Source organism: Lissotriton vulgaris, chromosome 4_2 (assembly GCF_964263255.1).
Source record: "Lissotriton vulgaris chromosome 4_2, aLisVul1.2, whole genome shotgun sequence".
Classification (NCBI taxonomy): Eukaryota; Metazoa; Chordata; class Amphibia; order Caudata; family Salamandridae; genus Lissotriton; species Lissotriton vulgaris.
This window is the reverse complement of record NC_141692.1, coordinates 25,011,904-25,035,811: the sequence shown is the minus strand read 5'-3', so window position 1 is coordinate 25,035,811 and position 23,908 is coordinate 25,011,904. Positions and strand designations below refer to the sequence as shown.

At 45.8% G+C, this 23,908-nt stretch overlaps 1 protein-coding gene across 3 annotated transcripts in view; it reads right to left on the bottom strand.

Moving 5' to 3' along the window:
• LOC147718175 (uncharacterized) overlaps positions 1-23,908 on the bottom strand; it is a 376,315-nt gene that overhangs the window by 225,565 nt on the left and 126,842 nt on the right. For all 3 annotated transcript variants that reach the window (XM_086919269.1, XM_086919267.1, XM_086919268.1), the window contains one exon: positions 1,361-1,435. In XM_086919269.1, coding sequence (XP_086775395.1) covers positions 1,361-1,435 — 75 coding nt within the window. The remainder of the gene's footprint in view (positions 1-1,360; positions 1,436-23,908) is intronic.

Here is a 23,908-nt window from a genome sequence, read left to right as displayed (position 1 = left end):
GAAACGTCCAACCACTAAAGAATAAATTCACATTTTCACCCTTCTGTTATAATCTCTGACAAATTTGTGTCTGAATTTTGGCAGGAGTCTGCACGTCTTTGCAAATAAGACCACTGCCTGTTCTCAGCCTACCACCCACAGACCAATGGGCAAACGGAGCAGACTAATTAGTCTATGCAACAATATCTGTGATGTTTATTGACAACTTGTACCAGAAACTGGTTCAGGCACTGTCTTCGTCCAAGTTTGCTTAAGGTAAAATACTTAATGAGTCATTAGAATGTCATTCTTTTATTGTTCATTCGGTTATCATCTCAAAGCATTCCTGCTGTCAAGATGCACCAAGACAATCTGCAGAAAATATGGACAAATGCTAAAGCTGAATAGCATCGGTCCAATGTACTAATGAAAGCACAATCTGACTGCCACAGGTGCTCAGCACCCCAATATTCAGTTGGGGATCAAATCTGGTTGGCTACTAAGCATCTACAGTCCCTCTCAGGTTACAACAGAAATAAGTGGGTCCTTATAAGGTGTTGAAGTAATAAATCCTGTGCCACAAATATTGGATGTACCCGAATACTTCAAACACACAATCAGTGTTTCACATGTCTCTGCTCAAGCCCTACAATCCTTCTTCCCATCTAGAAATTCCTCCTCCCCCTGTCAATATAGGAGCGCATGTGGAATTCATGGAGCATTGCATCTTAGAATCCAAACGACCCCACAATAATCTCTTTTTCCTCATTGACTGGACTGGATAGTCTACTGATGGCAGGTCCTGGGTACCTGACGAGCACATTCTTGCTCCCCAACTCATTCAACACTTCCATCCTCAGAACCTCAAAAGCCTGGCCTGTAATTTGACCTTTGGGGGAGTGGGGGGGCGCTGTCAATACCTGCTCCACCTCATGGTCTCTCTGAGCCCTTCGTGGGACATGGGCAGGAGGGCAGTGGACTAATGATGGTGACCCCATGGCACTTCCCTCCACTCCCTGCAATGACACTGACTTTGACACATTCGCCTTTCTCTCCATTCCCTCCAGCAACAATGATGGTGATCCCCTGCCTCTATCCTCCACTCCCTGTGGCACGGTGAGAGCAACATCATTGAAAATTTCATGGACTGACACATTCTATAGATTGGCAAAAAAAGACTCCTAAATTGATCCTCTTGGCTTTCCCTCACCCTCCCCACTATAAAGGGATCCTTTTCCCCAAAGGATGGCCGCATCAGCTTCTGGAAGCAGGATCCAAAATCTCATAAGATTAGGAGTTCCCACTAGACTTGGCACCATCTTGTTTAAAGCATTGCTAAACTTCGAGAATCTATTCCAGAAAGGCCTCCACTACCACTTACCTTCATGAGGCTCCCCATCACTCGACCTGATGTTGGACCACTTGATTTCCTCATTGTCCTGGTATACAGCGGGACCTGCAAGACAAAGAAAGGGACCTAAGTCTAGTCCTATTTCAACAAGAAAGATGTCTGACCATGTACTCCAGGTCAGTGCAGTGAAATAACAGTACTGGCGACATTTCCTAACGGTGTTTAGTAACTAAAATAATCAATCTTGGAATAAAGGGACAAAGAGAACATAAAAAACGGAATAATCCTTAACTCTTGGATAAGAAGGCTTATTCTTTGGACCGGAGACCACACTTTTGTTTTAAAGTGGACAATCAGAGTTGACTAAACGCTAACACCAAAAAAAGTATTTAAACTTTCAAGAACAATGAGAGAGACCCCTATGATTTGATACAGAAAGTTGTATGCACAAAGAGAGGGTTAATAGAAAGAAAGTAAAAATAAATGAATTCATGTAATTGAAGGATTTAATTAGTGAATGTAACCTATGCTTTCCTTGTGTCCCAAACAGAAAAGGAAAATCCAACAGAGTGCATTCTGATTTCCATAGAAAACCTTGAGGGAGCTGATTATTTCAGAAACAGATCCATAGGAAAGGGGTTATTTATCTTATCTCTTTACTAAACACAAGCGCCTATTGCCCCTGGGGATAATGTTCAACACCCGTAGCGATCCGTGTGTTGAAGGTCAGTATCAGAGGATTTGGTCAGTCTCTTTTAGCACCCAGTGTCTCCTGGATCTTCAGGTGAGTGGAGATGTCTCAGAAAGCCAAGCCCACAAACATGTATTGGCACGAACAAAGAAGCAGGTAGTCCAATTCAACCTACACAATATGTTCCACTTCCTGCCCGATGCTACTCCTGGTCCTACAATGGGTGACTTGGCTAGAGCTCCAACAGCAGGTCAAGCAGACAATGAAACTAGAAAATCTAGTCCTGAAATGTGAGTGCATAAGATGCAAAACAAGAGCAGGCGCTTGTGTAAATCACCCCAGTGCTGTTCCTAGGAGTCATGCCTTACAGTTGAACCTAGCAAGGTTCAATCTTCTTACCAATGGGCGGACACCAGACTAATCAACAAGCACTTGATCAGTGAACTTGGCTGTGCTCACTTCCAGCCCTCTACTATTAGCTGCTTCAGAGTGCTTAAGTGGGGAACAATTCCAAATGTAGTGTTTTTTATGAGTCAATGCCATCTCTAATTCAGGCGATAATGCAAAAGTGGCATTCGTCATATCCTATCTGACTGGAAACGCAGCTACTTGGGCAGTTCCTTTAGTCAACGATGATGGTCCTGTTCTCTATACCTTCACTGCATTCAACTTGCAAGGATAGGCTTAATGCACACGACAGAAAATGTCTCAAATGCAACATGGACAAGTCACATTTTCCCAATAAAAACTTGATCCTTTTTTTGGAAAGTGTGTAGCTGTTGATTTTGGGCCCTAGCTCAGCTATCACCTAGGGAAATCTAGCAAACCTGCACATTTTTGAAAACTAGATATCTAGGGAAATCCAGCAAGGGTGAGTTGCGTGGCTCTCTCTATGATTTTTACCCAGAATCCCATGCAACCCTCAAGCTTTGACTAAAAAGGACTATGTTACATACCCAGTAAGCATCTGTTCTTGGCATGTAGAGAACAATTCCAAATTTAGTGTTATTTTAGGAGTCAATGCCATCTCTAATTCATGTGTAGGCCAACCGCCTTCTCGGACGATAATACAAGTAGGATTTGTCATTTCCAAACTGGCTCTATACCTTCACTGTGAAGGAGCAGGGTTTCGCAAAAAGAAACCTGCCCAATTGACACCCCCATAATACATACTAACAATGTGAAGTGAAAGGAATTAATATACACATCACATGAACACAAGGGAAACCACTTTGCACATGTGTGCACAAACGTGAAATAATGCATGAACGAAGTAAACCGTACTTACATTGTGCTTTGAAAGAACGAGAAATAATGCATGACTAGGCCGCATCTTGCATCTTGCTTTAAATAATGAATAATGCTGCTTTTGCCATAAGCTTATGCTAGAAAAACACTAAACGTCAGATAGTGAAAAGGTGGGTGATAAACAGTGAGAAGTACATTTCTATGTAATCAATGAATGTTTATGTTCCATTTGCCATAGTGAGCCAAATGGGCTTCCATTATTCTTATGTTGGCCGGATAGATAAGGGGCTGGAGATAGAAAAACAGACAGAAGCGCTGAGTGCTGCAAAAGAGGGACGAAAGTTCAAGGATGCTCATTACAGAGTGCATTGTTCGCCTGCCAAAGGAAGAGACTGGCCGTTGGATTAAAGACTCCTTCCGCGGACGCAACTGAAAATACGTGTGAAAGAATGTAAAAGTATGTAGTATTGAAAAAGTGTAAATGAGTCAGAAATTATGTTATGGGAGCAACAAATAAACAATGGATTGTACAAAATGTGAATGGGAATCTGATGATGTGACAGACCACCTCCTATATCCACCAATGAGCTGTCAAATTCTGTTAAATGTTTCAGCTGAGGTGGGACAGACCTGTAGGTTTTAGGGTATAACTGGGGAGGGGTTTAGGTCATCTTGTGAGGTGAGAGCAGAGAGGGGTGATGCTTCGCTGTCTGTCAGTTTGGGGAGAGGCCTAGCTGATCATGTCCCTGTCCTGCTCTTGGGTCCTGAAGTCTTTGTTCCCTGACTCTATTTCAGGGGACCCCCACCATCTACTTGGCCGGGGGGGTGGTATTTCATTGATTCCTTGGGTTAGTATATCTCTCTGACTCATGCTTTGCATAATCATTTGCAAATGTATTATTGTCTCTGAACCTTATGTCTCTTCACATATCCACTTAGTCATAAGTATATTGTACACTCCTTCATATGCATATCATTAGATTTGTGATGAGTATAACACTTTTTGCATTTGCTGATGTTTTTCTCTCCTTTTTGTGGATTTTATTGTTTTGCATTTGTGACTGTATGCAATGAGCATTTTTAAATTCATATTAATTGAGATAACTTTATTAATCATATCGAGAGTCTGTGTTTATTTAGCTAATTAGACTGTTAGTTAGATAGTACTGTCATTACCATCAACTATTCAACTAATTGGGCCGTCGACCAAGAGGAAAGAGAGTTGATGTATAGGTTTAGATACGTATACTGAGATATCAAATTTAAATCTGTGAAAGAAACAAATTTAAAGTCATTAAAACTTGACCCCCAGCGCATCAGAGATGTGGGTGAACGTGTATGGGCCATTGTTCGTTGACGTTATTGAGTATTGATCCATGATTAAGTGCTGCGCTTGATCAGTTTTCTGGTAGCAGAGGACTGTTTAATTATTGATTAGTTTGGTAATAATTATTGATTATATGTTTCTAACATGCAGTGTTAGTGTCTTGTTCTATGTTGTCTAGAAGTACAGGTACAGAGTTACCTGAGGAATCCCAGTAATGGAATTTAGCCTGAAGTAGGCAGAAGAAGAGTGTGAATAAAGAAATCACATTGCAGAAGTACTTTGTCTGTTGTAATAATACCGAAGCTACAGAGGGCTGTAGATGTTATATTTCGGGAAAATGTTGTATGTGAGTAGAGTGACTGAAATAGCGAAGGGTCCACTTCTGAAACTCTAACCTTATCCCTAGAGGAGTACCAACACCTTTTTTTACACCGAAAACTCAGCTTGTGAAACTTCGGCCTTATCCCTAGAGGAGAACCAGGTCCTCCCAGAGCTTGTCTGAAAGTTGAAATAACACTGGCCGTTATTCTTACTTGCAGTGTAAAGCATTTCTCTTTGAAAAAGTGAAGACAATCTAGTTATTTAGTGAAGCAGACCAAGTAGCATTGTTTTGCGTTGTAACTAACATAGTTTTTGATTATGAAAACTGAGAAAAATATTGCCGTAATATTTTGTAAAGGGAGGGTCAGTAGAAGGAGTAATACTGACGTCACAAAAAGGCCGCGCTGGCATTGGTCAGGCAGCGGGTGTATACTGAGCTTTAATTGGTTGGTTAGTGTGAGCTGCGCTAGTATTGGTCGAGATAGCAGATACGTAGAGAGCCGTGATTGGACGGTTGGTGTGAGTCGCGCTGGTATAGGACGAGAACTGACAAATAGAATAAGTAGAATTACGGAAAGATCTCCTTTTTATTTTATCAAGGTACATTAGCGTAAGTAGTCGGAAAAATGAAGTATCTTAAGAAAATAAAAAAATCTTTTATGATGTTTGAGTGAGGGTACCATACGTGTATGTGGTTAGAGAATGGGTGGAATATACATAGGATAATGGTGTTCTAGCTTTTCCACAGCACGGTTCGTTTAAAGTAAGTTTATTGCAGAATTTGAGAGAGCAAATGAATTCACTAGAGCCGAATCTCAGACTTACACGGTATGGAGCATTAGAGGAATGGGAAGTTGAGGCATTCGAAAGAGAAACATTTAGAGGTAACAGAAGGTACAGAATGATGATGTTTGGATAACCTTCTGAGAGGAGGGAAGTTAAGCTGAGAAGAGCTGTGATAACGGAATGTTTGTACCCAGTTTTAGTTGCAGAAGACCAGACAGGAGGCAAATGTAAAGAGAAAAAGAAAAATATAGAGACTTCAATTTTAAGAGATGATCTGAACGATTCTGATGATGAGTTGTTAGAGGATATTATGACCAAAAGACCTCCACCATAAGAAGAAAATTCAGGGGAGGTGACTCCAAGTGCACCACAAATGGGAACCCCAATAACTCCACAAGTCACGCAAATAGTTAGAGTAGTATGAGAAAATGAAATGAATTTGTTGAAAAAGGCAAGAATAGAGCAGGTTCAAAAATTAAATCAGTTAAGTATGAATGCGGAAGCATTGATGGTACCGAAAACAATTGGTCCCTTAGTCCCATTGTATGGAGAAATACAGAACCAATAAAAAGTACATACGTTGGCAGTCCAGCGAAGTAGAGTGAAATGGTGACCGTAGCGAATAAGAATAGACAGGCTGATCCGAATACTACGTTGCTAGAGCTTCCAGTTTGTGAGATGATAACAGAAACCCCTAGAAGGAGTATGCAAATAGACCCAAAAGGATTGGGTCCGAATGTCACTCCAATGGCAGATCCTTCACAAGAAGAATTAAATAATTAAATAAAAGAAATAGTAAAGCCGAAACCTGAAGCACAGAGCTTAAATGTGAGCCAATTACAAGTAGCTTTGGAAGAGAAGATTATCGGTACAATTAGACCAGATAGATTAGGGAAACCTACCAAACCCACACATTTCTGAAAACAAGACACCCAGGGGAGTCCAGCACGGTATGGCTTGTGTGGGTCCCCCAACATTTCCTTACCCAGAATCCCCTGCAAACCTCAAATTTTGTTGAAAAAAATCCATTTTTCCCACATTTCCCTGTGGAAAAGTTGTAGGATCACCGGGCTGATACAAATTTCCTACCAGCCAGCGTTCCCCCAGGTCTCCCGATAAAAATGGTACCTCACTGATGTGAGTAGGCATGAAAAACTGTTGTTTTTGTGTTAAAGTATTACTTGGAGAGCGAGGAATCTTCATGAGAATATATAAGAAGTTGCTAGTGAGTATGGAATAGACATGGAGAAGTCAAAGGTGTTGCAAAAATAATACTGATTGGCCTTTATTGATAAGGATTTAGAGAGTTTGAATGCGTCTGAAAAAAGGTTGCAGATGGAGTTGATGAATATCTTGAAGAAATGGGGAGATGTAGAGCGATGGAAAGGTTAATGGACAAGAAAGAAAGAAGAAGCAGCTGGTAAAGGAGCGTCTATTTTTATTTGAAAGAGACAGAACAAGTTGAAAGGGCGTGTCCGATGAGAGAAGTACCAGGTGGTGGATATGTTCACATTCCTTGGACAAGACAGGACATATTATCTTTCACAAATGATTTCCCAGGTTAAGAGAGAAACAGGTTGAATGGTACAAACAGGTAGAAAGATTCCTGAAAGTTTTAAAGGTTTTGTTAAAGGATCTAGATGGTTTCTTTGAGATTGTCGTTCCAGCAGATCTGTGGACAGAGTGTAAGATCACTGTCAATTGCCCAAAAGAAGAATATCGCAGAGATCCTAAAACAGGTGCACCATCTGAGGAGGTGATGAAAAAGTATAATCAGGTTATCACCTTTTTGAAAGGGAAGATTTCTCCAAAAGAAATCGATTGGGTAAAGATTGACAGAAAGACCCAAGAACCAAAGGAATCAGTACATGCCTATTATGAAAGTTTGTTGCAGAAATTTAAACAGTACATTGGGTTTGAGAATATCAGAGACAAACATATGGGACATTTTGTGTCTCGTTTTGGTTTTGGATTGAAACCAGAGATTAGTAACATGATCCAGCAGCATTTGATTTGCTGGCAGAGAAAAATAATGAATGAGATTTTAAGGTATGCGAAGTATTGTAGTGATGACATTGATTCGAGACATGAAAAGTTAAGAGAAAATTATGTGGGCACGAGTACAGGTAGCAGAGCAGCAAGAAACAAACAATAGTTCTTAAACAGGTTATCAAATGAATGGTCAGAATCAAAATGGTCAGGTACCCAGTGGAGGTAGAGGAAGAGGTAAAATGAGTAGAGAAGAAGATAAGAAAAAATGTCCTTGTCATATGTGCAGAAAAATTGGACATTGGAAGTACAAGTGTAGATCTGCTCAAAAGAATAATGCGGTAAATCAAAATTTAAATCCACAGATGCGAATGAGGTGGTTGTCAATCAACAGCAGCAGCAGCAGGTAGTTGCTCCACAGTTACAGGTGCCACAAGCTCCCATGCCAAATAATGTGAATGCTCAAGTGCAGAGGTACAGTGCAAACACTGAATTTCATGGAGATGATCAAGTTGGTAAGAATCAAAATGTGCAAATGGTTCCGCAATACTGGTTGCAGTGCAATGAGAGTGATTTAGAATCATCTCAATGACGGCGCCTGAGGGGGGAGGAAAAGTGCGTACTTGGTGCATCCTTGGCGGTAGATCCGTCAGTTCCATTCGTTGACGGAAAGGTGGAAGGGAATGATATTACATTTTTAGTGGACACTGGTGCTACCCGTTCTACTGTGAGAGCAACACAAATCCCAAACCTACCACTCTCGGGAGAAACTATCCAAGTTGTAGGAGTATCAAATAAGCATATTAGAACACCAGCCTCAAATCTAATAGAAGTTCATATTGGGAATTTCAGAGACATGCATTGTTTCGTGGTATGTGACTCGAGTCCTGCAAATCTCTTGGAGAGAGATTTATTGTATGAAATAAATTTACCATCTATTGTACGCCAGATTGTATTGCGTTTCAGACACCTAATGAGGATGTCAAATTCAAGATCATGCCAATGAAGCAAGGGACAGAAGTGGATGAGTGGTTTTCAGTTCTCACAGAAGATAATTTGCCCGAAGAATTAAAAAGTGCAGTACGATCGGATGTATGGGATTTTACAGGAAAAGAAGTTGGCTTAATGATAAATATAGATCCAATTCAGGTTGTGGTGAAAGAGGGTCCTTTCGGTGATAAGTGCCTAAGGGCATCGACTCCACTGTTTGATTGTTTTCCTGCAAGAGGGTGAGAATGGAGTAAGTATAGTATAAGGATGGGGGGCGGAGCTTGCCGGCAACCAAAATGGCCGAATAAGCACGGGGCTCTGCTAAGTGGTTTACGAATATTCTACATAATCCTGCACAAGCCAGCGGTTCGATAACGGAGGACCGGCCCCCTGCACTGGCGAAGAACAGAGGCACACGGAGATACCTGCCAGGTATTGCTCTGACCCTGCGAACCCGTTGGTGGAGAGTGTGACGAGGGGCGGACACGATAAGCCGGACAGCCGGGGCATGGAGTGTGGAGTGTGGACTCGGCCTGCCTTGTGTGGCAGTATGTGCGGCTGGTTTGCTCCGCCCACCCCGGGAGACGCACAGACTGGTCATCTCAGAACTGGGCGATTGCTGAAGACCTGCCGGGGACACCAACAGCGATAAAGCCCAACAGTCGCTGTGCACCGCGCCCCTTCTGTGCTGCGGACGTGGACTTGCAGCACATATCTTGCCTGGCTTGAGGGTGAGGCCCGAATACGAGGAGGCGGCAGCCCTCACTGAACTGAGGCGCCTAGATTCTATTGGCTCCTCGAGGTGGTGACGTGTGTATGGTAGGGCTCTGCCAGCACGGTTGCCTGCCTTCCTCATTAGCGGCGATTCTGCTCTTGAAAAATTTGTTTTAAAAGTGATTTACTACTTTTAATGTGTGTACCGTGTTTTTAACATTCCTGGAAGTAGAGCAATCTCGGCTCCTTCGTTATACTCATTTGGCCGGTTCGTCCGTGCAAGCGGACCCGCCATTTTTAAGGTAGCCCTCACTCGCTGTCTAGTGGTTGGGGAGCAGGATACATAAAATGACACTGTGGCGAACGCGCACCAATGGCAAGCCCGTCTGCACCCGTCCGCGCCCAAGCCGCACCTAGTGTCAGTTATGCTGCCCGCATGCCCGCTCTAGTACCCCTTCCTTGGATACGGCCCCCCTTATACTTTCTAGAGAGACCCTGCTTAATCTGGGTAATCAAGCGCACGAAGGTCAACTCTCTTTCATGGAATCGGCTCTGCCTTTGAGTGATTTTGTGATTAGGGGTCTTCTATCCTGTGGGCTTCTCAACGTTAGATCTCTGCCTAAGCATGCAGAGGAAATCCAATTATTAGTTGAAACACATCAACTAGACGCCTTGTTTGTCACTGAGACTGTGAGGTTGAGCTGGGTTGGGCCTGCCCGCAGGACTACAAAATACTTCACCTTCCCAGACCCAAAGGACGTGGTGGTAGGGTGGGGGTGATCTACAGGGCCTCCTGGCATATTAAGACCATTGACCTGGATCCAGTCGTTGGTATGGAGTTGCTTGGCCTATCTATAAATAGTCGCACCGGGGCGATGTTCACGGGTATTATCTGCTATAGATCACCCGGTACCTTCAGCATCCAGCAACACCAGTCACTGCTTGCCATCTTTACTAGTATGGCTGCTTCCCACAATAAACTGTTAGTCCTTGGAGACTTCAATCTGTGGATGAACGGCTCCTTGGACTCAGGGTTGCTTAACCTTCTCGGCTCTTGCGAAAGTATCGGTCTCTACCAGCATGTTATGGGAAGCACTCACAGGGCTGGACACCGGCTTGATCTGATCTTTTCGGTTCCTCAGCTAGCACACATGAGTGACATTCTGCCCATGACTTGGACTGATCACTCTCTTCTTAAATTTTTTGTTAATAGTACTAAGGCCTGTATACAGGCACAAGATACTACCACTGAATTTATGTGCAGGGACTGGAGAGCTCCTGGTAGGTTGAGATCTTCTGGTGCAGTATTTAAAGTTGAGGACAGTTTCTCTTCAGACTGTCAAGTCGATGAGAATTATGCGTCTTTGCGTTTTAGGATAACAACAAGAATAGACTCCCTTGCTCCGTTAAAAAAATGCAGGTACAAGGGTAGAGACTCTGCTCCCTGGTTCAACGATTCTTTAAAGGCGTCAAAACTAGCCTGTAAATAGGCAGAAAGGAGATGGAGGCAAGGCTACACAACTGCTAGTAGATTGCTCTGGAAAGCTAAACTGGCCGAATACAAAGCTTTGATTCACAAATCTAAAGCTGACTATTTTTGCTCCACGATCTGTACTGCGGCTAACAGTTCTAAAAGCATTTTTCAGATTTTGAATGGTCTTACCAACCCTGAATGTACTAAAACGTCGATTCCCCCTACGCAGACTCTCTGCGACAACCTTGCTCTGTTTTTTAAAGAAAAAATTGATACCATTATCCAAAATCTCAGCACCTCTCCCACTATGACTTGCTCCAGTAGTCCAGGAGATGGGGAGGCAGGGGATGGAGAGGGGAACCCTGGCGGGCTGTCTGCTGATCTCCTCTTGGAGTTTTCTCCTACTACGGAGGAGGACCTAGGCAGATTGGCTCGGGGGATCTCATCAGGCTCACCTCTTGACCCTATCCCTCAAAAAATTTGGAAAGACTATGGGGAGGAACTTTTTCCTACCCTTTGTAGGATTTGCAATCAATCACTAGCGAGCGGTACTGTTCCAGCATCCTGGAAACAGGCTCTTGTATCCCCGCTATTAAAAAAACCTTCTCTTAATGCAGAGTGTCTTCAAAATTATAGACCAATCTCCTTGCTACCATTCCCTGCAAAAATTACTGAACGCTGGGTGAGCTTGCTTCTTTCTCAACATTTGGAGCAACATCAACTCCTGGACGAAATCCAATTTGGTTTTCGCCCAGCCCATGGGACCGAAACGGCTCTGCTCACTGCCATGGAGGATCTCCGAATGCGTGCAGACAGAGGTCAGGCAGTGGCTTTGATACTGCTTGACCTGTCTGCCGCATTCGATACGGTAAATCATGGGATCCTCCTGGAAAGATTGCGTGAGGCCGGGGTAGGGGGTATCGCTCTGCAATGGTTTCGCTCTTTCCTATTTAATAGGAAACAGGCGGTGTCCCTCCCCCCTTTTCAATCTGAGTTCACGCCTGTGTCTCAGGGGGTGCCGCAGGGCTCGGCAGTTAGTCCTATTTTATTTAACGTGTATCTGAAACCTCTGATCACGTTGATAAAATCTCATCAGATCAACGCTATTAACTACGCAGATGATATCCAAATCATCTTGTCGTGGGAGGGTGAGGAATCAATCCCGCTGGAGACATTTCATGACTGCATGCGTGATACGGTGAGCTGGCTGCATAGTAACTCCCTGCAGTTCAATGCCAGCAAGACTGAGGTGTTGTTCTGTGCTGGGGGCCCGACTCCTCGTCCTTTCCCGGACGATTTCTGGCCTCCAGAAACAGTAACAAAAACTCAACCGGTCACCACTGTTCGCAACCTGGGCGTCATGTTGGACAACAAATTGAGCATGAAAGCTCAGGTGGCGAAAACGGTGTCCACCTGCTTTGCCCTCTTTAGGCCTCTTCGAAAGATCCTACCTCTACTTCCTTTACAGGCCCGGGCTTTGGTGGTCAGGTGCACCATATCTAGCAGACTCGACTATTGGAATGCCCTCCTGCTTGAGTCAACGGGTATGCTGCTAGACAGACTTCAACGATTGCAGTCTGCCGCCGCCAAGCTTGCTCTGGGCTGGCCTAGAAGAGCCTCTGCCTCGGCTGCGTTGGCTGAGCTTCATTGGCTTCCGCTGAGGCAGAGAATATCCTTCAAATCCCTCTGCCTTGTCTTTAAGGCTCTGCATGGACTTGGGCCTAGCTCTCTGCAAGCCAAATTTGCCTGGTATATTCGTACCAGGGCACTCCGCTCGGCACCTGCCTGTTTGGTGAAAGTACCCAGGTTTAAAAGGGTCAGGGCGGCGGGCAGATCTTTCGGAGTTGCTGCCGCTAAGCTCTGGAACAGTCTGCCCCTGGAGATCCGTCAAACCGAGGAACTTCTTCTCTTTAGGAAACGTGTCAAAACCTGGCTGTTTCCAAAGGTTTAACCTGCTGGACCCCTTCCCCCTGCCACATTCTTGTCTGCCACTTTGTGAAGCCTAAGCACCAGGATACCTGTAAGGTGATAGTTGCGCTCTACAAATTCTCTAAATAAATAAATAAATAATAGTACACACACGAGACGGATGGGTCCTGAGGCCACGAAAGGATGAGCTGGTAGTCTCACTAGCGGAAAGGGCTGGTGACTAGAACTTGCGGTGTGGAGACAACGCGGGTAGACCGAAAGTGCGGATTGGGAGCCCATACCGACGCGGTGCCGAATAGCCCCAGGAGAGCGAGGGGGCCTTACAGCGGCATAGCGGCAGGGAGCTGCGCATCTCGGAGATCGCCCTGAGTAATCGAGATTATGAGTAGACCAGTTGAAGTCTAGGAAGGGAATGCAGTGCGAGACAGCCTGCGAGTCTGTGTTCCTTGGAGAGTACTTGTAGGAGCATTCCCCTGTGTGTCACAGTTGCCTATATGCATTGTTGGATTCAGCCTACAAGTCATGGGAGGGAGTCTCCGCAGTCACTGCACTGAGTACCTTTGGGGCGTACAGCAGAGACCTCTAAGGGCCCAAAGCGCATTCCGGAGGCAGGAGCCAGTACGGGGACGGTGGCGAGTGGCAGAGCGCACTGAGGCTGAGGGGGAGAAGACTTCACACAGCTAGTTGATCGAAGGGCCTAGCACATCGTAGAATCGCAGGAGCCTGTCTCGTACAGTAGCGCACAGAGCCGCATGCAGATGTGAGTGTCTTACAGGATGGGTCGGGAAGATAAGACACAAAGGAAGCTCTCCTTTGGGCAGCGTTGTGCGAAGTCACAGGAAGCCGCGAACGCAGATAAGGATACCATGCAGGCAGACAACGATGCGGTGGACAACACTGACATTGAGATGATGCTCTTGGCTATGGAGAAGGGCCTACAAACAAGTATGTCTGCCTTGGGCTCAAAGATAGACGCCCTGACTTACAGGATGGCGGAACGGATTGATAAGCATGCAGAGAGACTGGACATGTCCGAAAGGAGATTGACGGAGATTGAAGAAGCACAAATCGAACTAGACACAGACCACAAGAAGGTTGAAAAGCTGATGCAAGTCCTGCAGGACAAGACTGAGGACTTGGAGGCCCGTTCCCGTCGCTGTAACCTTAGAATCACGGGCCTTCCTGAGACGAAGCAGACGGGCAACATGGAGAGATTCGTTGAAAAACTGTTGACCACCCTGTTGGGGGAGGAGTCATTCTCTCAAAACTTTGTCGTGGAAAGGGCTCATCGCTCCCTGCGTCCGGGTGCCCCACCTCGCCCCATCATAGCCAAACTTCTCAATTACAGGGACAGAGATACTGTGCTGCGTCTGGCCAGAGAGCAGAAGTCTCTACAGTATGAGGGCTCGGACATTTCGCTATACCCAGACTTCACAGCCAGGGTGCATGAGGCTCGCAAGCACTTTGCTCCCTATAAGAGACAACTCAGGGATTTGGGTCTGGAGTATGCGATGCTGTATCCTGCAAAATTGAGAGTCAACAGGCAGGGCTATTCACACCTGTTCACGAACCCCCGGACCTTGCAGCAAGCCCTGAAGGGATGGGCAAAGGAACATCCCAAAGGCACTACTGAGCAGCGAGGAGAAGCAGAAGAGAGCAGCCATCTCGATGATCAGGAGTGAATGGTCCCGGAAACTTTGACATTTGTAGAGGTGAGGTGTGGGGTTGGCAATACCCTGGGAGTCGAACACTCAGAGCCAGATGTAAGAGCTGGGTCCCGGCTGGTCTAAGGGGCCATTAAGGCAGGGAGGGATTACCTAATTTAGTATGGATAAGTCAAGTGACTCAGGGTGATAAATGGACTGGAGGGCATTTCAGTGGAGCCAGACTTTGATGACTGTTATGAGGTTCTGAGATGGCAACAGTGACTTCTTTATGGCGGGGCGATTTCCAGGATATGGAGCCTGTGCAGGGGGTATAACCATTCCTTTCTATGTTGAGGTTGTTAAGCCCCCTTTGGGTTAGCTGGTGCAAGACATAAACAACGGCGGGAGACTAGCTGGGCGACCGCGCTTGGCGCTGATTGCTGGTGGCATGGCAACCTCGGCCCACGCACACAATGCTCCAATTGACTCGTTGGAGGGGACAAAGTTGAGGGACGGGACTGAGGGTGCGTGGGGAGGACATGGTTTCGGCAAGGCCAGGTTGGGGGGGGTATGCTGTGGGAGGGGGGGTGGGATGGTTTGGTTATTGTCATTTACACGAGGAGGGGAGGGTGGGACTGTTCTTACACTGTTTACGCACACTGCCTGCCCTGGCTCTGGAGGGTTACCTGATATTTGAGCTGCACAAGTATGACACAGATGGTTGATACACCTGAATTGACTAATGGTGATTCGCCTGTTCTGATCCGCGCCCTCACCTGGAATGTGCGCGGCCGTAATGATTATCGCAAGCTCAGGAAGGTGCTGAGCTATCTGCAGAGACATCAGGTGGATTTGGCTCTCCTACAGGAGACACACCTACCTCTTAATAGTAGAATGTTGCTCGGTAGGGGCCTAGCGGGCAATATAGCGGCTGCAGGCTTCACATCTCATTCTAGGGGCGTGCTGACCTGGGTCAACCCAAAATCGAAATTAACAGTGAAACTGCTGAAAGCTGACTCTGAGGGGCGCTTTGTGATTTCACGTTGTATGGGACTGGGACACGACCTGTTGATTATCAATGTATATGGCCCGAATTATGACTCCCCGGATTTTTTTTGGCAGGCGGCCTCCGTCACACGCTCTTACACTGCTGCGCACATATTGTGGGGGGGAGACCTGAATTTGGTGCTTAACCCAGCGCTAGATAGATCTACAGGCCTGCAGCATAAGCCCTCAGCCGCAGCGCAGGCGTTACAATTAGAGATTACCACTCTAGACTTAGAAGATGTATGGAGAATTAGGCACAAGGTCCAGGGGGGTTACACTCACTACTCGGCCTGCCATGACATACACACCAGAATTAATTACTGGCTGGCGTCCTCATCCATTGTGTCCCGGATCAGAGCCTGCACGGTCCTTCCTAGAACGTTGTCTGATCACTCCCCTCTTCTGCTGGTATTGGAGTCTCCTAAGAAATTGATCCCTCCATTTACATAGCGCTTTCCACCACACTGGAGGAGATTGACGTCTTTTTTGAGGCAAACATAGGTTCAGTGGACAACTTTCACACAGTGTGGGAGTCCTTTAAGGTATACAATCGGGGTATAGTGATGTCAAAACACTCGAGTGTTCTTAAATCCATAAGGCAGAGGCTGGTATCGTTAGAGAAACAGCTAGCATCAGTTGAGAAGAGACAACGGGACTCGCCTGATGTAACGGTAGCTGACGAAATTAAAACCCTGATCACTGAATATAACAAAGAAGCGGACAGAGAAGTTCAACACATGGGGAAATATGCTACTACATGCACGTACAGGGAGGGCGAACGGCCAAGCTCGCTCTTAGCTAGAATAATCAAAGGCAACAGGGGAAAGTCTCTAATTTCGGAGTTAAAGCCTTCAGACGGATGAACCGTAACCGAAGAATCTCATATTGTCGATGAATTTAGGAGCTACCACTCTGCTCTCTACTCCTCTAAAGGTGGGGACCTCAGTGCCTAGGCTGCTGACTATTTGGAACACATAGACCTGCCAATGCTGACCAACACGCACCGTGAATTCCTGATGCAGCCCATAGAGAAGGACGAAATAATCGAGGCTCTGACAGGTATGCGCTCTGGAAGCGCACCGGGAGCAGATGGTCTCACAGTAGGCTTTTATAAAGCCTTTCAAGATAAACTGATTCCCCACTTAGCTAACACCGATGGTGTTATCAAATGCCTTTTTTCAGACTATGACACAGCTTATGGTTAAGCTTGCTTGGGCTGGCAAACAACCCAGAGTACGATGGACTCTCCTGACACTGCCATATAGTATGGGCGGGCTGGAAGCTCCGGACCTAGAGCTTTATTACAGGGTGGCACAGACAGCTCACCTCCACACCTGGATACATGGAGACGCACTCATACCACATCTCCGTATGGAACGGCTAATTGCTAAGCCACTGCCTCTTCCGGCCACGGTTTGCAGACCGGCGGACCGCAGGACGGGAATTCTGGACTCTGACTGCCATGCCCATGCTTGGCACTCCCTCTTACAGGCACAGGGGGGAATACTGCTATACTCGCCCAGTATACCAATAGACTGGGCACTCTGGCTCCAACCGCTAGGAGAGCGCAGTGTAACTCGGGTGCTGCATAGCCTGGGTATCAACAGGATGGGTGATCTCTTCTTGGACGGTGCGGTCAACTGTGGACAGGTGGTGCTGGGTAATGTTGATACCTCATTGCTGCTACGCTTTCAGTATCACAGAGTCCGCAGCGCCCTTTTGGAACTACTGGGCCCTGATCTGGCGGAACCGCCGGAAGTTCCGGAACTCACGTATGTTATCAAAGCGGAGTCTCCTCGCAAGCTTGTAATTAATCTATATAAGACGGCGATGACCCACAGGGAGCATCAGCACATGTAAGCCAGGACGGCCTGGCAAAAGGATTCACAGATCACTATTGATAATGATATGTGGCGGTATTGCTGCTCGAACACGAAGAAGATATCACTAAATGGCAGGCACAGACTGATCCACTTCAAGTTTCTCCAGAGGGTCTATTACACTCCAGAGAGGCTACACAGATACGGCCTCCGACAAATGGCTGAATGCGAAAGGTGCCATGTGCAGGTTGCTGATTTTTTGCATCTCGCCTGGACTTTCCTAGGGGTACGTAATTACTGGGACAGCGTTTATGCTGGGTTGAATGGAATCCTAGGACTTGATCTGTTACCAGATCTGGCGCTAGCGCTTATGGGCTATTCCAAAACACTGCCGGTGGCAGTTAGACGCCTTGCAGATATGGGAATGTTAATTGCTAGGCGAGTGCTGGCGCTATGTTGGATGAGGGGGGCGCTTCCCACGGTGAAATGATGGGCACATGATATGCTGTATTGCTGCACACCATCTGAGCATTATAGTGAGCTATTACCCCCGACCAGTCGACCAAAGAACTTTTGGGGTCTTTATCAAGCACGCCTGAGAACAGGGGATTCGGAAGTTGCGGCGGAAGGAAAGGACTGACAGAGAGAATGCACGGTCAGGCGCAGCAAGCCCTACAGCAACAGAGTAACACTTGATTCCACGGGGTAGGCATAGAGGGTAGTCGCTAGGGGTGGGAGAACAAAGTGAGGGTGGCTTATAACGGAACCACAATGGCGCGACAGCATGGTGGCTCGCCCTGAAGATTGGGGGCGCAATGCGAGAACTGAGACATGACACGCGAGGCCAACGCACCAGCTGAGAGAGAGAGACATATTTCCCGACAGTTTGGGATAGTAGAATGGTCTAGATTTAGGTGTATATAGCAGTTGGGGTCCTGGGGCTGGGGGGTGTTTTTGTGTGCGTAGGGGAAGGGGGGGAGATATTTAATCGCTGCATTTAGACATGTTGGGACCTTGTTTAGGTTATAGTGCTTGTTGATATAGAAGGGTTGGGCAGCGACGGAGTGTCGACCTGAGTATAACATAGCTCCCATACGGAGACATGATGCAACTCTAATCTTTAGTTTACAATCAGTTTGTTATGCATTGTGTGCTGTGACTGCTTCGACGCCGGACCTCCGGGTTGTCGGCTGAATGGCTGTGTTATTCTCAATGCGATTGGCTAGCTATCCTTGATCTTTATGGCGGACGGCCTCCGTGTTGTAGGCCATGATCTGTGTATGGCAATTACAGAAAAAATTAAGGTCCTTAAAAAAAGAAAAAAAAAGTATAGTATAAGGATGTCTATGCGTATGAATATATAATGAAGAACTGCAACAACTGTAGGTGCCCAGGGAGGTGGGTGGGCGCATGTGAATCTACAACTCTACATGCCAAGAACAGCTGCTTACTGGGTAAGTAACATAATCTGTTTGTAGCATGTGTGCTGTTGATACACATGATTTGCATAGGAATACAGGGTTGGTGAGATGAACTACCCTGTCTTTGTGAAGCTGAAAGAAGAGTTCTTCCCAGGTTAATGCGTGTAGCTCACCAACTCTCCTTAATGAAGTGATTGCAATGAAGAAAGCATCTCTCCATGAAAGAAACTGCAAAGGACAATTGTAGAATGATTCATAAGGGGGACCCATAAGCCTTGAAAGGACAATGTTTTGATTTCATACTGGTGCAGGAGAAATTCTTGGTGGCATTACCCTTTTCAATCCTTGTGTATAGGCATTTATATAGCGCACTACTTACCCGGAGGGTCCCAAGGCGCTTCGACCGCTGCGAAACCCTTCCTGGCTTCCCTGAGAGATGGTCCCTTAATGGGTATCTCCGGGGTGAGACCAGGCATCCCCGGCGGTCTGGTGGGGCCGTTAGTGAAGATGAGGCAAGCTAATGCCCAGAGTTGCCGAGTGTGATCGCTGTTCAGAGTGGGCACCGAGGCGAGAGAATTATCGAGTCCGCTGACCCTGGTCCAGAAACCTGCCGCGCCGGGAATCGAACCCTGTTCCCGGGCCGTCCTCTGCTCTCGGGTCTGCCGCCTCTAACCAGTGAGCCACACTACTTCACATAAAGGCTTTGATTACTAGAACTTTAAATAGTGATAAATACTGCCTGTTCTGCAATTACGCAGCTACCGCTGCAAGGTGCAAACAAATAGATGTATAAGCCAATCCAGTTTGCTGTAAGTGTAACAGGTAACAGATAATATTTTGTATTGAAGCATCTAAAGGATTGATTTTGTTGTTATTACAGTAGACAACAAATCTTTTCCACTTTGCTGCATAGCAAACTCTGGTAGTAGTCTTTGTTGCTTCTTTTAGAATAGTCTTACAGTCCGGTGGTAGATTTAAATAACCAAACTCCATGACTTCAGGAGCCACATCGCTAAGTTTTGGTCTTTGGGATTTGGATGCCTGATTTCTCCATGGTTCTGTGTAAGGAGCCTGAATGTGAGAGGCAGCTTTTGATGTGGAATTACCGAGAGCTCCAACAGGGTGGTGAACCATGGTTGACGGGCCCATGTGGGAGCTACTAGGATTAGTGTGAGGGGTGTTTGTATGAGCTTCCGAACTAGACACGGGATGAGTGGGAGCGGCGGAAAAGTATTGGTAAGTATCCCTGACCAGATCATCCATAGGGCACTGCCCTTTGAGAGCAGGTGTGGGAACCTGAAGCTGAAGTTTGGGCATTTTGCGTTCTCCACTGTGGCGAACAAGTATATTTGTGAAAATCCCCATTGTTGGAAGTATGGAAGAAGAACTTGGGGCGGAAGTTCCCACTCATGAATTTGCTTCATCTTTCTGCTGAGGAGGTCCGCAATCTGATTGTTTAGCCCTGGAAGGTGTATTTCCAGAAGATGAATCCTGTGATGGATTGCGCAATTCCAAGTGGCTTGAGAGAAGCGTGACAGTTTAAGAGTGTGTGTCCCCCCACTGTTTCTGCACATAATACATTGCTGTTATGTTGTTCGTTCGGACTAGGACAGCTTTGCCTATCAGTCGAGTTTTAAAAGCTTTGAGCACTGGAAACACTACTAGAAGCTCTAATTAGTTGATGATGAGTCCTTTGTGCTTGTTGCTCCACAAGCCCTGTATCATGTAATTTTGGAGATGGGCACCGCAACCTATCATAGATGCGTCTGCTGTGAGCACGATCTAAGGGATAGGGTCGATGAAAGGCCATCCTCTTGATAAATGTTGTGGGTTCCACCACTGCAGAGAGCGATGGGTGCGGCCTTCTACCAACACTAGATTGGATTAATTGATCCTGCAATTGATTCCACTGCCGTGCTAAGAACTTTTGGAGAGGACGCATGTGGAGTCTGGATTGGGGTACAATTGTGATGCAAGACGCCATCATTCCCAGCAGTTGCATGAACACTTTGGTTGGTAATGTTTGGTTGGATTGAAACTGTAGTATCATAGCCTCAATGTTGTGAATGTTGACTACATTGGGAGCGGCCAGAGCTTTGATAGTGTCTAGAGTGGCTGCTAGGTACGATTGCATCTGTGAAGGATGCAGGTGAGATTTCTGTGCATTGACCATAAAACCCAATTGATTAAGTAGGTTCATTGTGGTCTGTGTGTGTCAGAAACTGTTTTGAAACGTGCTGGCTTTGATGAGCCTGTCGTCTAGGTAGGGAAAGACGTGAATATATTGTCTTCTGAGATGAGCTGCAACTACATTTGGTAAATACTCTGGGAGCAGTAGTCACTCCAAACGGGAGTACTTTGAATTGGTAAAGTTTGCCTGCTATCATAAATCTGTGGTATTTAGGATAAGCTGGGTGAATTGGAACATGAAAATATGCATCTTTTAAGTCTAGAGTAGACATAAAATCTCACTTCTTTAAAAGTGGAAGTACTTATTGAAGGGTTACCATGTGAAATTGATCTGATAGTATGTAGTGGTTTAACTCCCTGAGATTTAGAATAGGTCTTACGGAGAAGTCCTTTTTGGGAATCGGAAAATAGTCACCTATCTCATGACTACAAAAGACTTCTTCCAAGAAGACAACAACCTGCAATCATCCGAGCCCAACACCAGGTGGCGATCTATTGCTAAATGTAGGATCTGCAGCTCATATGCCTCGAAATTCTGATTACCCATTTGTGAGTTGTTATAGATTGCCAAATGGGGAGAAACTGTTGAAGTCTTCCTCCGACAGGTGTGGTGTGGTCGGAGGGAAGTGTGGGGAAATCAGTGCTTATTAGGGGAAGGGAGGTATGGGGTGTGGTGAACTTACAACTGCCTTTAGAGTTTTTTCGTCTATATCCTTCTTGGAAAAAAACATTTGAGAAAGAGGATTGGTTATTCCCTTTATAAGAGTAGGTGCTCTGGTCCGAGGGTGTGTTTTTGGACCCTGCTCGGTAAGATGAGCAATGACAGGAGCCTCTGTTTGAAGGAGAATGGAGCACTCCCATGGACTTAGCAACTTCAGTGTCCTTTTTCATTTTTTGAAGTGCCTGCTTAACCTCAGGACCAAAGAGATGTTCTTTCTCAAATGGTGTATTTAAAATAAATTGTTGGACTTCGGGCTTAAACCCGGAAATCCTTAACCAAGCATGTCTTCTGGGTAAGATGCTAGTGTTGACCTCTCTAGCTGTGGTATCAGCAGCATCTAGAGCACATCCTATTGATGAACTGAAAATTAGCTTTCCCTCATTTACCAAATCTTGCGCTTTTGCCAAATGCTCATCTGGGAGATATTGGAGCAATTGCTCCATTTCATTGTAGTGTGCCCTGTCATATCTGGCCAATAGGCCCGGTGTGTTTGCAATGTGCCAGTGATTGGCAGCTTGAGCAGCTATGCGTTTGCCAGTAGTGTTTATTAGCTTGGATTCTTTGTCTGGGGGAGGAGCGTCCCCTGAGGTATGGGAATTAGCTTGTTTGCGAGCTTTGGACACTACCAGTGAGTCTAGTGGTAACTGGACCTTAATAAATATTGGATCTGTTGGGGAGGCTTCATATTTTATGTCAACTCTAGGAGTCAAGATACATGAATGAACAGGTTCTTTAAAAATTAAATCAGCGTGTCTCATCATACACTTAAGCATAGGGAGTGTTTGTGTTGACCTCTGTATGGATCCTAATGTCTCAAACAAAAAATCCTCTTCTACGGATTATTTGTATAGAATCACCCCATGGTACTCTGCAGCCATGGCAATGAGTTCCTGATAACAAATTATCATCAAGTGAAGATGACTTGGCAGGGTAAAGGTCTGGGTAGTTGTCTAATGGAGGGTCAATCGTGTAATCCTTCCATTGATCTACTGGTAAATATGTGTCTCCCTCATCAATATCGTCCCCGTCATGTTGTGATTGTGGAGAATCCCGAGTTGTGATGTACAAAGAATTTAAAGTCGGAGAAGAGGGTGGTGGAGGGGATGTTGGTAGTGGATGAAAAGGGCTGGTACCAACAGACATCTTCTTTAAAGGGATCTGCAATGAGTGTCCTCATCGGGAAGCTTGTGATTACAAGTTACCTTGGTATGAATATGAGCTGTTTCCGACTGAATATAAAGTTTCTTCTGCTTGGAATCCAATTTCGGTGGAACAATATCTAAGTTTAGATCCACAAGGACATATTTTGGTTTCGGTGAATGAGTTTTTGGTGCCGATATGGCCTGGCCTTTGAGTATGGAAGATTTCAGCTCCGAAGACGGTTTATTTTTTGGCATGGAGGATTTCGGCTCCGAGCCAGATTGGGACTTGGAACCGGAGGGTTTCGGCTCCAAAGATGGTGTGTGTTAACTCGGCCCGAGCCAAAAGGCTTGACTGTGTGTTTCGGGGCTGAGTCAAAAAACGTCTCGGTGCCAACCTTGGCCAGAAGGCAGAGATGGTGCTGAAGCCTTAGGTTTTTTGTGAGTCAGTTGATGGGGTAAGGTGTCTTCTATAGTCATGTCTCCTTGTCCCTGCGGAAGTTCATCGGCGTCGAGGTCTATCCGAATCAGACTCCAACATGGAGAAGGCATCTTGCTCCTTTGTCACTGATGCACCAATATCTTCTTGCTCGGACTCTTCACCGAAGATATCCGGCGTGTACTCAATGCTTTGACGCTATATCTCTGACTTCGAGCCCGGCGTTCGCAAAGAGTTTTCCTCGACCAAAATGATCTGGAAGCGTTGCAGTCTTCATCTTTGTGCCCTGGAGACAAAAACAAGTTACACACCTGGTGTGAGTCAGTGTGTGGAAAATTTGCATGGCACTGAGGACATCATTTGAACGGTGTCCGTTCTATCAACAGAGAGTTGGACCAATGCGGTTAGGCCTGAAGGCTGACTACAAGTCTTTCTGATAGAAAAGTAGATTTCGTTGACCAAACCGATACGCGGAGAGGTGGGAAACGCGTACGAAACAATACAGTCGAGGGTAGACAGTATAGAACACAGAGGGGAACCTGAAAAATAGTTTCAAACCATAGCGCAGTAATAAACTTCCAAACCCGATGGTGAAAAAAAACAATGGAGTTGATGCCCATGTGCACTATCACCAAAAAGAGGAGTAACCTTACCTCGTGAATAGGAAAGACTTCTTCGAAGAAAAA